At 40.8% G+C, this 13,448-nt stretch overlaps 1 protein-coding gene across 2 annotated transcripts in view; it reads right to left on the bottom strand.

Annotated features, from left to right (window-relative positions):
• The window catches only part of NFKB1 (nuclear factor kappa B subunit 1), a 58,458-nt gene extending 45,225 nt beyond the window's left edge, over positions 1 to 13,233 (bottom strand). For both annotated transcript variants that reach the window (XM_042870842.1, XM_042870841.1), the window contains exons 1-2: positions 13,165 to 13,233; positions 689 to 741 (exon numbers count right to left, since the gene is read on the bottom strand). In XM_042870842.1, the coding sequence (XP_042726776.1) occupies positions 689 to 733 (45 nt within the window). In that variant the 5' untranslated portion in view covers positions 734 to 741; positions 13,165 to 13,233. The remainder of the gene's footprint in view (positions 1 to 688; positions 742 to 13,164) is intronic.
• Between the last annotated feature and the right edge of the window lie 215 nt (positions 13,234 to 13,448).

Below are 13,448 nucleotides of genomic sequence, written 5' to 3'. Positions count from 1 at the left end.
TACATTCCTTATTCAAATAAATCTACAAATTCTAAAGCAAGAAAATAGAATGCCTAGGTTAAATTACAGTTTGTGTTTTGAATATCGACATGTCTTAACCCACTGTAATTGCTGTCGAGTAAAATCTTCTAAAGTGGAAGAAGCATAAAAGAGAAAATCCTCTCTTCTTGGAAATGAAGGTGAGTTGAAAGGGTCTGTTCTTCACTCCAACCTTCCACTCAAATTATTCTCACAATTAAAATGAATCATGAAATGATCTAATGAGATGTGGAATTGCTGTGGAAAAGCCAAGATCTGTGTGAGTTAAAGAACATTCTAGTCATCAATATCAATGCAAATTTCACCAGAAATGACACAAATTAACTTATCAGTGTGTCAGGGGCCTTATTTTCAGATCAAGTCTAATGCCTATCACAGGAGGAAGTTCAGAGCAAATGTCACAGGCAGACAGGCCACAAAAATGAGATGTTTCTTTAAACAAGCCTGTTCCTCCTTTAGACTTCAGCCATTCCACCAATGGTAAGGTACTTTATTGGTCATGGAAAGGCTGGCTTAAAAAATAAAAGTAGCTGGAATGCTTTTATATTTCTATGCTCTTAAACCTAAGTAACGACAGGACAGTATAAGAGGAAGACAGAAAGACCCAAAATAGAAAAGAGGGATATTGAAAATACACAAACCCACTTACTTGGGGATCTGACACTCCCATAATATATGGATCCTCTCCTGCCATTTTAAGTCCTGAAACACAGAAAGAATAAGAACTCTAACTTTTCTTTTCAATATAGATGAATACTCAAAGTCAGATGAGCTAAAAAGCCCATCACTGACACATCTTAATTTACTTATAGTATTAGTGATTTATAAAATGCTCCCAAAATTCCCCAGTATTTGCACAGAACAGGCTAAGGACAGGACCAGCTACAGCTAGGATCTTCCATTGCTTGCTCCCAAGCAACACAAGACTGCAGTCAAAGTCCTGAAGTCAAAATTTATTGCAAATTCATTAAAATTAGGAATTAATTTGTATCTCTCTTTAGCCTGACTGTTCTGCTTGAGTAAGCAAAATCATTATCATAGCATAGCAAAGGAACCACTGCATTTTTATACAACAAAAAGTCTTAAAATCACTAATGAATGAATCCTAACTTCTTGTGAAGTACTACTAACTGAAAGATTAGGAACTCCAAGAAAAAACACTCATATGTTTTTTCTTTAAATACAAAAATGAGTCAAATATTGACTCCTTTGAAGCACCTTTCTTTCCTGAGGTCCACAAATGTTTGGCATCCAGACACACATAGTGCTGACAGTGACAATTATAGCTATACAAAAAAAATAGCCCTCTGTAGAGGTCTTGATGTCAGTGCTGGTCACTGGAACATTTTCGCCTGCCTTATCTTTCCAGGACATGTAATGGTAAGCCAGTAGTGAAACTTGGAAATTTTCTTAAGAACTTTCTAAGCCTGCTTTAAAATATAGCTATTATTTCTTCTCATGTAAACATTATTAAAAGAACTACGATTCCATTGTAAAAAAAAAAAAAAAAAAAAAAAAAAAAAAGGCTCTCCAAGGAGACACCTGAAAAGTACAATAGTTACAATTTCAAGAGACTCATGTCTGCACACACACAGACATTCTGAATATGGGTAATAACTAATAACAGTTACAAACATGTTGCTGGCACTCATATTCCACCAGAGCGAACATGAATCATGTCTCAAAGCAAACCAGTAAACAGGTAAAGAAAAACTGAGTCACTACATGCACTCTGCCAAAATTAGGCAAATGTCCAATAGATAACTGGAATATTTGGATGTTTCCAAACATTTGGATGACAGAGACTCAGACCATTAATGAGCTGCAGTGACAGCACACAGCCACCCGTAATACACCAGGAGAAAACTGATGAAAATTTTAAATGGTGAAAGAGGAGACATTCAATACAGTCATGTCTTCCAGCAAAGAAGATGTCCACATGGATAAAGTGATTTTTTAACCTAGAAAATAAAAGCACTTGCTTGTTTACAATCCAATTTTAGGAAGAAATATTTACCAAGTAATATCCATTTGCTGTATTTGAGCAAATACCAAAGAATTGGTCATAAGATTTCAGCCAAAAAATGAGTAGTAGCTAAAACACCCACAGATACTCATACTGTACCTCATTACCCACCACTTGAGCAACCTAGACACCAGCCAGTCACGTTTCATAACAAGCACTTTCTGTAAGGACTATTTTCACTAATAATTGCTAATACAAGGCATTTGTAACAAAACCTTCAGATTCTGAAAGATGTTTTTCTTTGATGTTATATTTGCATAAAAAGATCACAACTCTCATCACTCATTGACAAGTTACTGAAATCACTGAAAAGACTGTACTCCAGTTTTTGGCAAACACTTCCCAACTGAAGGTATGGATGTTACAGTAAACAATTTGAGAACCTCAATAGCCAACATGTTTTAGGAAGTGTCATCTACACCCACAGCTGCACACTGACCAGGCAACCATAACTACAATGGCCAGATTTCTTCTGAACAAGCAGAATAAAAACTTTTCCCTAAGTCTTGTTTTGTCATCTCTCGTGTTTAATTTCTTCCTATTTCCTGAGTCATATAAGCAAAGTTATGTTTAGAAATACCTAAAATTCCCAGATAAGACTAACAAAGATTCTGAGGAACTAAGATCAATAGCAACTGTCCAGTTTGCTAATTGCATACTTCTCAAACTTTTCACACAGAACATCTCCCAACTTTATCTGCAAGCCCAACAGGATAAACTTAATGCAATTTTCCACCACCTTTGCCCTACTCTGTTTTCTCTGACTGCATCACTCTCACTCCAGCAGAATTCTGCAGGAAAACCTGTGATTTGTAGTTGAAAAATACTGTAGAGGCAGTACTACTGAAAACTTTTAATTTAATGACCTGTGAGACCAAAGTTATCTCAGAAATAAATGTCTGTTAGCATCAGTCCTTCAAATTCACCTTATCAGAACTGCTATTTCTGGTTTGGGTTTTTCTTTGGCAGATCCAAGGAGTAACAACATCCCCAGAGCAAAGATGAACGTTCCATTCAGAAGCAAGGTTGCTACCTGCATACTGCACTGCAGGTCTGTATTAAAGCATTTGTAACCAGACACTAAGAACAACCACTCAAGCACCAACAGCACAGGTACTTCTTACTTAAGCTGCAGTGCTTGGGGGAAAGGTTAAAGACATTCTTTCTGGAGTGAATGCTAAGCTGGTTTATTATAAATACAGAATGACTTAGATGTGCAAATATTCAGCTTTGTGTATATGAATTGACACTTGAGTGCCTTTTCAGGGCATAGACAAAAATTAACCCAGCAATTTAAAATGAGCCCTCTAAATGCCTGAGAACACTTTCTGTTTTACTGCGTGCTTTGTCTCTTTCAAAGACAAACAAAGGACAAAACTGTTCCCATACCTCCAGAACAGCATTTCTGCTTGGCATTTTTTTAACTATCAAATCTCTAAGCTTCCTCTTCTTCTAAGAAGACTGTGGCAAATCCAGGAAATGTCAGCAACATGACAGAAAAAACCCACGAACATGTGCACAAAATCAGACTATCATTAAAGACAGAGCCTAACATTTCATTGTTTCTCTTTTAATTGCCCTCTCCCCATATTGCATGAATTTCTATGCATCTTCCCAGCACGCATAAAAGATGAGCACCTACCACGAGTAGCTTTGTTCACTCTCACCTTGTGAAGAGAGGTACCTGAGCCACACTGTGGCTCAGAGACGGTTCTTATTCAAGCTGTATCTGCTGCTGTATGCATCTTAGAAGTGCCAGGTCTCAGAAATACAACTCTCATTTGAAGACAACTGGGATTAAAGCTGTTTTGTGGAAGTTCGTTTTACCATATATGTCTGGTTCCCATATAACTTTCCAGATGCCTACAGACCACAATGAACCAGGACACTATCTACCCTGGAGATCCTCTGAAATCTTTCAGACGAGGGCACCCAGGAACTAAATGTTTCAACTCACAGTAGTTTTCAGTGTGAATATTCAGGGAAGGCTGAAGGAACATCATTTTGCTCGTAGCACAGTGGGGAAACCCTAAAAAGCTCCATTTGTTCAAAACCAAACCGCTGCACCTACTGAGGGAATTTAACTGTGCACACAGGTACTCTTCCTCTCTCCTCCACAATGAGTCAGTTGCTCTCATGAAAAAAGTTTTTAAAAATGATTTAAAAAAAAAACAGGCAGACATATGGATTCATACACATATATGGAAGCTGACTGGATTGCACCAATCAACAGATCATAATGGCAGATAGTTTGCCTCTCTCCTCCTCACTAATACCTGAATAATACCTGGTACAAGCTGCCACTGACAGAAGAACACAGAATTCATTTACTGTATTCTGAATGTTTATATAAAAGCTCCATATGGATCAGACATTTAAACTGGAAAAATCATAATTTATTTAGGAACACCATTATTCAGGAACACAATTGCACAGACAAGCATAACCTAATGCAACTACTAGAAATCAAACTTTAATATCTGATCCAGACACTAATACCCACTTGTTTAAGAATATTTCTCACTCAGCAGATGCATGCCATTAAAAAATAAAAAAATAAAAAATAAAATCAAGACTTCAGACTCCATCCTAGCTTTGTTCTCCTAACACTGGCTTGGGTAAAAGCCCGAATAGTGCATACACAATGAGATTAGGATGGCTTCTTATTCCTGCAAACAGGAAATAAATTATTTTTAATACTCCCTAAATAAGAGGTCTGCTCCAAAAGTAATGCTCCCTGTATCACTATCTTGCCCTGTGATGTCAGAGGCGGGTGTTGATGGTATGGCAGTAGATGTTGAACCCTCCCACCAATATTCCATTTAATTATCACGAAATGGATGGCAACAGAGGGGCAGTTTGACAAGACGGCAGTGGGTATGAAGTAAAGGAAAGGAAAGGAAATGAATTCCAATGAGCAGAATAAAACTGCACCCAGTGACACTAAATAATGCTTGTTGAACGTATATGGAGATCAAACAGTGCGTGTGAGTACAGCGGGGTGGTAGGTGGAGTGTTTCAGCACTGGTGACAGTGGGCCATCTGGGCTGGCACGGATTTTATGAGCACAGCATGCAGACTTTTGTTCATTGCTGCAGAAATGAATAGCTAATGGTAATAACTATGATGAAAAATAGTGGTTTGTAGCTGAAAATTTGCTGTATCAACTAATGTTATTGTTTGCATCTGCTGTAGTTTCCATGGAAATAAACAGGAGGCATTACTTTCAGAGCAACCTACGCAGTTGCAACATCCCCCTCAGCCCCAAAATAAATGTAAGCTTTAATCCCCTAATTCTGAATAGTCAAGTTTTGAAGTGCACTGGTAAACTTACAGATGAAGATAACTCTTCACATAGAACCAGCTGAAAAACACCGTATGTGCTTCCTTTCCCAGACCTTCAAAGAGACATGGTAAGCACGTCTCTACTTTTCATCTGTGAATATGTTGGGGATTTACTGCTCTGTTTTCTTTTTTTGTTTTATCAGTTTGCAGTGACAAAGGATAGAGAGGTTCACCAACTTCTCTATTCCACAAAGACTTTCCTCATCATAAATGAGAGTGATGCACAATGGAGACTCAATGGCCACTCATCTCTTACATTTCTTCAACCTCTTAAACTACTGTGACACAACGTCCATTATATCCTCTGAAAATGAACACAAAGGACGTGCATTAGGGTGTCTGCCTGCTGCTGTGTTTTAAAATATAAAGCATCAACTCATCTTCCTAAAACACGTCCACTATTTTTAGCTAGTTCACTGTAAAGACTGAGCTCAGGATAGATTAATATTTTATGGAAAAAGGTTTGTCTATAGCACAGATCAGCGTAACAGGATAGAAATTAAGACATTCTGTAAAAAGCAGACTGGAGGTATGTATGCCATTGGTGATGATCTTTATTACTCAAAGATCATTACAGTCTTGAACTGGAATTAGCCTGACAGTATAAAGAAAGTCTTCATTTTGAAGAACAGCCCTTCTCACCTTTTAGGGTTGGGATTCAAAAAGCAAAGGTAACCTCAAGACATGAGAAACACAACTATCACACTTCAAGTGACCTGACTGACATACTGAAAGCACACTTCTTCCTGCATTTTCTTCTAGCAGGGTCTTTTTCTCTTTAATTTGGCTTTTATTGTAATTTAACTGTTAAAAATAAGTTTCTTCAATCAGACACAATGAAAATTTGCTGTGGTTATGCTTCCTAAGCCTACTTATTTTGTTTATTAAAAACAGGATTAAGGATGAAAGAGAGACAAAGACTTTTTTGTTTTGTATGTGTTTTGCATATATATCTCATTCTATGTGGCGCGCCCCCCCCCATTTGGGCTATGCAACACAGCAGACTCTCTGATGAGAGAACTATACACAAGAAGCATCAAGTTCTTGGAAATTCTCCAGCAGTCTTGATACACTGAGTTAGAAACAGTAACTGCTATGCTGTTCAGCCTCTGCAGTGTTTCACCTGGTATTGTTTACTTCTCTATTTACCCCTTTTAAGAGTAACTATCCATCCTTGCTCACTTTTCTAACAATCTGTACACAGAAAACTGTTTTAGACCAGCATTTCCAGAAATGCAGGGAACACAGTGCACAATACAGATGCTGCAAACTGCCAGGTAGGGTTGGAACCACAACAAGAGTGCAATGAGATGAATTTGGCTAGACAGAAAGCAACAGGCTGCTTGGAAAGAACAAATACACTGTTCCAAGGCATTCAGACTGAAGCCTTCAGCAGCATCCTAGAGCACACCTCAACTGACATTCAGCCTTTTCACCTTGCTCTGGACATCCCTCCCACCTTCATCCAGTACTTCAATTCCCCTGAAACCCAGCTTTTTTTCCCATAATACAATTTGCACTGCTCAAGGGCAAAAGCCTTTGAGGCAAAATATATTCTTAGAAAAGCACTGGGGGGAAAGGGAAGGAAGTTAGAGAATTGCTCTTATCTATTTCTGCATAGAACAGCAGGTTTAGATCTTCTAAAGCTTCAAGATGCAAGTTATGTCATGAACCTACTACAGTTAAATACACATTAAATGGACAAGCTTCATTTCTTTTAAGTCCTTCTAACCACTTAAAATTTTTAGAGCTTAATAAAAGATGTTTTTCTTAAGAAAAATGAACCCATTTTTTGTTAAAAGCAATATAATAGGGACTACTGTACAGGCAGGGTTCCAAGCATTTGCTGGCATTTGGAACACATTTTCCAAACATGCCTAAAGCAGGTCAACACAACTAGGCTCCAACAGCTGCTGACTACCAGCACCCTGCACTTCCAACACCACGCACATATGGAGCTGCTGCAGAAATTGTTTCAGGGGAAGAACAGGAGGGAGCGGGGAAAGGGAGGGAAAAGAAGGGAGACACCTCCCTCACAAATACTAGGAAAGCAAAATCTCAGCAAAGAAAAGGTTTCACCAATGGTTATTTACATTGCTCTCAATTACTCACTTTGTCTCCACTCACTTTAATAAATTACTCTGTTTCTGAAGTCCCTGGACAATGATTTAGAGTGGACAAAATATTTGTCATTTAGATTAACATTGTCCTGAGGCCCAATTGGGAAAAACACAATAAATGTGAGACATATAAAAAGGTTTTCCCTATAGACATATATAAAGGTTTTTCCAAACGGATGAAAAAAGTGCTACAGAAAGCAATCCCTGGGGTTATTCAAAATAAAAGGTGATTAACAGCTGCAATATTCTGAAACATACAAAGTAAACAGAAACAAAAACATACGAGAACGTCACGTACACTTTTACTCACATTATGATACAGACATCAAACACAAACAGAACAGTATGCTTAAAAGCATGAAAGCAATTGCTAGCTTGTGGAAGTTGACAAGAAGCCCCCATCAATTACGGTTGCTGGTTTTTTAAGGATTTTTTTTAATGGATTTTAATTCAATTCATTCATGAAATTTGCTCTTAAAAGTTCTAAAACAGAAGGAATATTAGTCATCTGTAACTTCAGTGCTGTGGAGTTGTTTTGAGTAAACTACTCTCAATATAAATCTCAACGTTCAACTTCTGCAGTACAAGTAGGTAAATCGTGCTCGCTATTTCCTTAAGCTAACATACAGAGTTATTATCTACTACAAAAGATTTCAGCGTAAGTATTCAGCAGTAAGAAAAGAGTCGTGCAGAGGCTTTTCTTTCTTTAAACGCCACCTTCCCCTGCAGATTCTCATCCATAGAATTCCGAAGCTGCAGTGACACTATATAACCCAAGATGACACAACTTGTCTGTTTGTTTTTCTAGCACACCAGCACAAATTGCCTCCTCTTGTTATTAACAGGCTTTGCTCATTATTTCCTGTTGGATGGGGTGGGGAGTTGTTGCTGTTTTTTTTTAATTAAAAAAATGCTGACATAAAATTTCAAAATATTTTCTAAGATGCACCATTGGACAACAGTATTAAAACTACAAACCACTTGGGAAATGAAAGTGATTGCAAAGATTAAAGATTTCAAAAGAGGGCAATGCTTTGAATCTGAAATTTTTAGTGCAGAATTACCTACAGGAAATGGAGAGTCAGAATTATTAACTCACATAACCATCACGCTAAAAGGAAAAATTATAGCATAAGGAAACTTATTTGGCAGATAATGTAACAGCTGCTCATGTAGTCCATGTAGTCATGTAAGTACCTTTACAACCAAGTTCTTTGCCTGTTTTGATCCTTTACCAAATGCCAAAGCAGCAAGCCAACACAACAACAGTTTTTCCAGGACAACATTAGAAGAAAATCAAAATGTTTTTATTAAAACACATTCAAAACAATTTAAAGCAAAGTAATAAATGGTATTCAAATGTATCAGAGTGTGCTTGTTGCATATACTTAATGCTATGTAAAAATACTGAGGTTTAACACGGCAAAACAACTCCATTAAGTGCACTGTATTTTAGCCACAAGGCGGTAAGTTCACTTGAAGTAACCTAAAAATTCGTGTTAAAATGCTGTTACTTTTTCCTGTAGATTAAGAAGAATCACTGAATGTTCTTTAGGAATACTCTCGTTCGTATAAAATTGTTCAAAGTTAAATACTAACTCAAAGAGCACATACATACCCACTTCAGAAGCCTTAAGTGAAATGAATCATCAGTACTAAAGAGTAAACCTTTTCCTTTTTGAGGAGAGAAAGAACAGTGCTGCTGAGAAGCTAAACAACAAGTAAACCCAGAGGTCCAATTCACATAAGGTTTGCCATATCAGCAGCTGCTTGCACACAGGTTCTGAAGTCCTACTGAAGGACAGCCTTCATTTAAAGAACACAGCTGCAAAGAAGGGCTCAGCAGCAAGGGCAGTTACCACTGCAAGCACAGCAGCGAGCCAACGAATCCTCAGTATCCCTTGGCTCATCAACAGCCTCTGAAAATACACCTTGGCAGAAATGGTTGGTTAAAGAAGTGACACAGGCAGCTGAACCACAGAGGTTGAACCGAGAACAGCATCAGTGTGGTTATGCCAAGAGCTCTAACGCTGAGGCGTCCCAATCTTCCTCGGCCCAGGGCTTAAAGCTACAGCTGCAGAATGGTTACTATGGCTTCTATTTTCCCCTTCATGTTTTGCAGAGAAATAATAAAACTCCCTCAGCATTAATTTCTCCAGTACGCTCTAACGTAACAAAGAACATTTAGACTAAACTAATGCAACTTAAAACAAAAACCACTCGCTTTGATGACTTCATGTGTGTTACAGTTCGTCCATAACTATGCAAGCACAAAAGTACAATTTTCAAAACAAAACAACACAAACACACACAACGCAGACCTACTTTGCTTTTGATCTGTGATACCAGTGCAGTTTGCTCTATGGATTGAATTCTAGCTTAGCTAGTTCTGTGTTTTAAGTGAAGAGAAAAAGAAATGTGACGCTGCTTTTCAGAACACCGAAGCTGAAAGAGGAAAAAAGAAACACACACAGTAGCAACAGCAACTTCCTCCCCACACATGGTCTGCCAGCTCCATTGAAATCCTCAGCAAAGGCTTTCACCTTGAGACCAGAACCATCTGGAACATCTCTTCAAACCTTACTTCTCAATCTGCCAGCAGCACTTCAATAAAATAAACCTTTCACTGAATTCTTCCTATGCTCAAAATGGGATGCAAACATTGAGTCTGGCTGACCTAAGGGCACAATTAATGACAACTGTAATTATGACGCTACTGATGCAGAGCTTCATGAAAGGCTCACAGTTCACTTACTGGACATCAAATTACAAGCTCCATTTCTAAAAACCCTGTGTCAGCTGAAAGTGACCAAGACCAGAGTTTCTTTTTCATTATTTAACCTGAAATTTTCTCTTTTCCTTATCTGTTATTTTATGCCTGAGAACCAAAGAGAAGCGACCAATACATTAGAAAAAAAAATTAAATCAACTTTAGACTTCTGTTTACTTAAGAAAAGAATAACAATTTTCTAAATGCAGACGTGTTTGTTCTAATGAGAGAGTTGGCACACATTTACAGCACTCAAAGTAGGAAGATTTTAGTGAGTGAGTTTTCACATGAACTATGTAAACATAGAATAATTACCCAGAATATCTTAAGGCTTCAGAATTTTCTGACCAACAGCTACACTGTAAGTCCTATTCTAAGTTAGTAAAAATGATAATATTGCTTTTTACCATGTGTTTGCAGCTTCAAGACATTCACTACTGCTAAGGGAATCTTAAGCTTTTTGGGCAGCACAGGGGATCCTTGATGGTAAGGACTTCTGGGCCTTCCAACTTGGTTCTGGTCCCTCCAGAGCCACATGTGATGAGAAGCATGATAAAATTAATTCCAAACTGAACTTGGCTTTGGACCTTGCACATATTCATCAAGGAAGGCATAGAAAGGTTTTGGAGAAAGGGAACAATGAAGAAGAGCAAATTTATTTATTTATTTTCATGGAAATTAAATATATATATATATAAATAAAACTGACTCAAATTTGTTTTAAAACTGACTCAAATTTGTTTATGTGTAAGTGCCCATATACTGCATAACACTACCTCAAAAAAAGAAGCACATTTGCACTTACGTAAATTTAGAAAATTAAATGTGAAGTAACTTTGACAAAAAATTGCTACTTCTCAATGAATGAAGCAGAAAATATTACAGTGTGCATCTCAATGAAGCACTGCTCTGCCTGTCAGCACCTCACCCTGTACAAAGATGACTTTTTCCACTTTTTCCTCTCCCAGCACATTTACTTTATCAGCAAAACATCACGAAGGCACTGACTGAACTAAATGTCTATGATTATGAAGTTCACTACATTAGAATTTTTAAAAAACACACAATACACACCATTACATGAAATGAAACAAAGCCACTCTCAATTTTAAACCCTTAACTCTGTTCAAAGTATTTTCATTACTCACAAGACAATTTCATTTTGTGTTGACTGTTGTCAATCAACATTTTTTCTTGGACAAAAAAAAAAAAAAAAAAAAAGGATGGGGGGAGGGAGCAGAGGACAGAAAGAAGGCAGTGTTTTCCTCTTCTCCTCAATATTTCCGATTAAATCATTTTAACAGGTCTTTCATGTTTTGCAGTGCTAAGCTTCCTTGAAATCTCTGCTGCAATCTCCTGAAAACACTACGGTCAATCCTGACAATAACACTTCAGGGGATCATGTTGGTCAAATTACTGAGCCACAGAAGTCTACAGAACAGAGAACCTCTGGATAGTTACAGGCTGCTTTTTCCCTCTTTCATTTTCTCAATTAAACTGCATATTACAAAACACTGCAGACAGGATGACGTCTCCAAATGACATCTCGGTTAATGCTTTCCTAGAACAGACAGCCAGGAAATAACAAAGCTAGTTTAACCAAAACATTATTGCAACAGCCAATGCTTTGCAGCACACACTCGAGATGTAAATAGGAACAAAGAGCCGTATTTTTAACCTGTTCTGTCAGCCCACCGCTGGTGGCAACGCACAGCACCTTCAGCCTCGTGCAGCAAGCACCGGTTTAGGGAAAGTTCCACTCAGTACTAAGCATCTCTGTTAGAAGAGTAAATTAGAAGAGGACATCTGAAGAAAGGAACTAAACATGGCAAAGATTACAGGTGCTTTAAGGCAGTTGTTTCGAGTCTGTACTACTTTATAAAGCACTACCCTTTAGCAAAGGCTCAGAGCATTTTTAAGCAGGAAGGCGAAGCGCAGTACCAAAGTCACCGGGATCTCTGCCTCCGAGCCTCATCCGGAAAATGCTCAAGGGCACTCCTAATTTACTGATTTGAATGAAATTATTGCCGCGCACCGCATTACGATAACGGCCACGTAACATCGGCTCGAGTCAGAAACGGCGCTCGTTCGGGTGAGAGCGAAGTCAGCCACAAGCGCTTCTCCGCTCCGAGTTACCACGGGAGCCCAGAGCATCAACGGCTCCAAGCGCCCGCTCCCAGGAGCAGCCGAACGCAACGGCTCCCTTCCAAAGCGTCCTTCCACCGCCCTTCCGACACCGCGTGCGACGCGACGCTCCGGCCGCCCCGCCGCCTGCAGGCAGGCAGCGCGCCCAGGCGTGCAGCAGCCGTGGTGGGAGCGTCCCGTCGCACCACAGCCCCGGGGCAGCGCGTCCCCCGCGGCCGGCGCGTCCCGTCCCACACGCACACACACACACACACACACAGCCACGGGGGGCTCCTTCTCGGCTCGACAGTCTTGTCCTCCGCCACGCACCGTGACGAACAGCGCGACGAGCCTCCTGCAGCCACTCCGGGAAACTCGCTGAAGAGCCGCGACGCGTACGTACGCAGCGCGACCTTTCAAACCCGCACCAGAAATATAAACAACAACAACAAAAAAGACAGGACGGCGGGGCGGCGGCCGCCCTTCGCACGAACTCGGCACCAGGAAGCGGGGAGTGCCCGCGCCCCGACCGGCCGCCGGTGACCGCCTTCTGCCCCCCACCCACCCCAGCCGCCCGAGCGGCTCCGGCAGCCGCTCCCGGTGCCTCAGGGCCCGGCCCAGGGGTCAAAGCTCCCCGCCCGCGGCACGGCGCGGCTGCCCGGCCCGGCGCAGGAAGCGCGGCCAGCGGAGGCAAATGGGCGCCGCGGGAGGGCCGGGCGGGAAGAGAGCAGCGGTCTCACCTGGCTCAGCGCAGGGCTGGCGGAGCCGCGCCGTCGTCGCCGTCGTCGCCTCCAGGTCCCGGCCGCGCACTCCTCAGCGCCGCGCCATGTCAGCAGCGTGACGCCGCCCGCGCCCCGGCTCCGCGCGGACTTTCCCCAGTTCTTCCCTCCCCCGGCCCCGCTGCCGGCCCGCTGGCGAGGGCAGCCGAGCGGCACCCCGGCCCGCGCGGCCGCCGCCTGCCTTCCCTCCGCCCCTGCCCCCGGCCCGCCGCACTTCCTGACTGGAAATTCCCGCTGACGCTCCG

The sequence above is a fragment of the Lagopus leucura genome, unplaced genomic scaffold (genome assembly GCF_019238085.1).
Source record: "Lagopus leucura isolate 7727_CA_CO unplaced genomic scaffold, USGS_WTPT01 Super-Scaffold_100004, whole genome shotgun sequence".
Lineage (NCBI taxonomy): Eukaryota > Metazoa > Chordata > Aves > Galliformes > Phasianidae > Lagopus > Lagopus leucura.
This window is presented reverse-complemented; position numbering and strand designations above follow the sequence as displayed.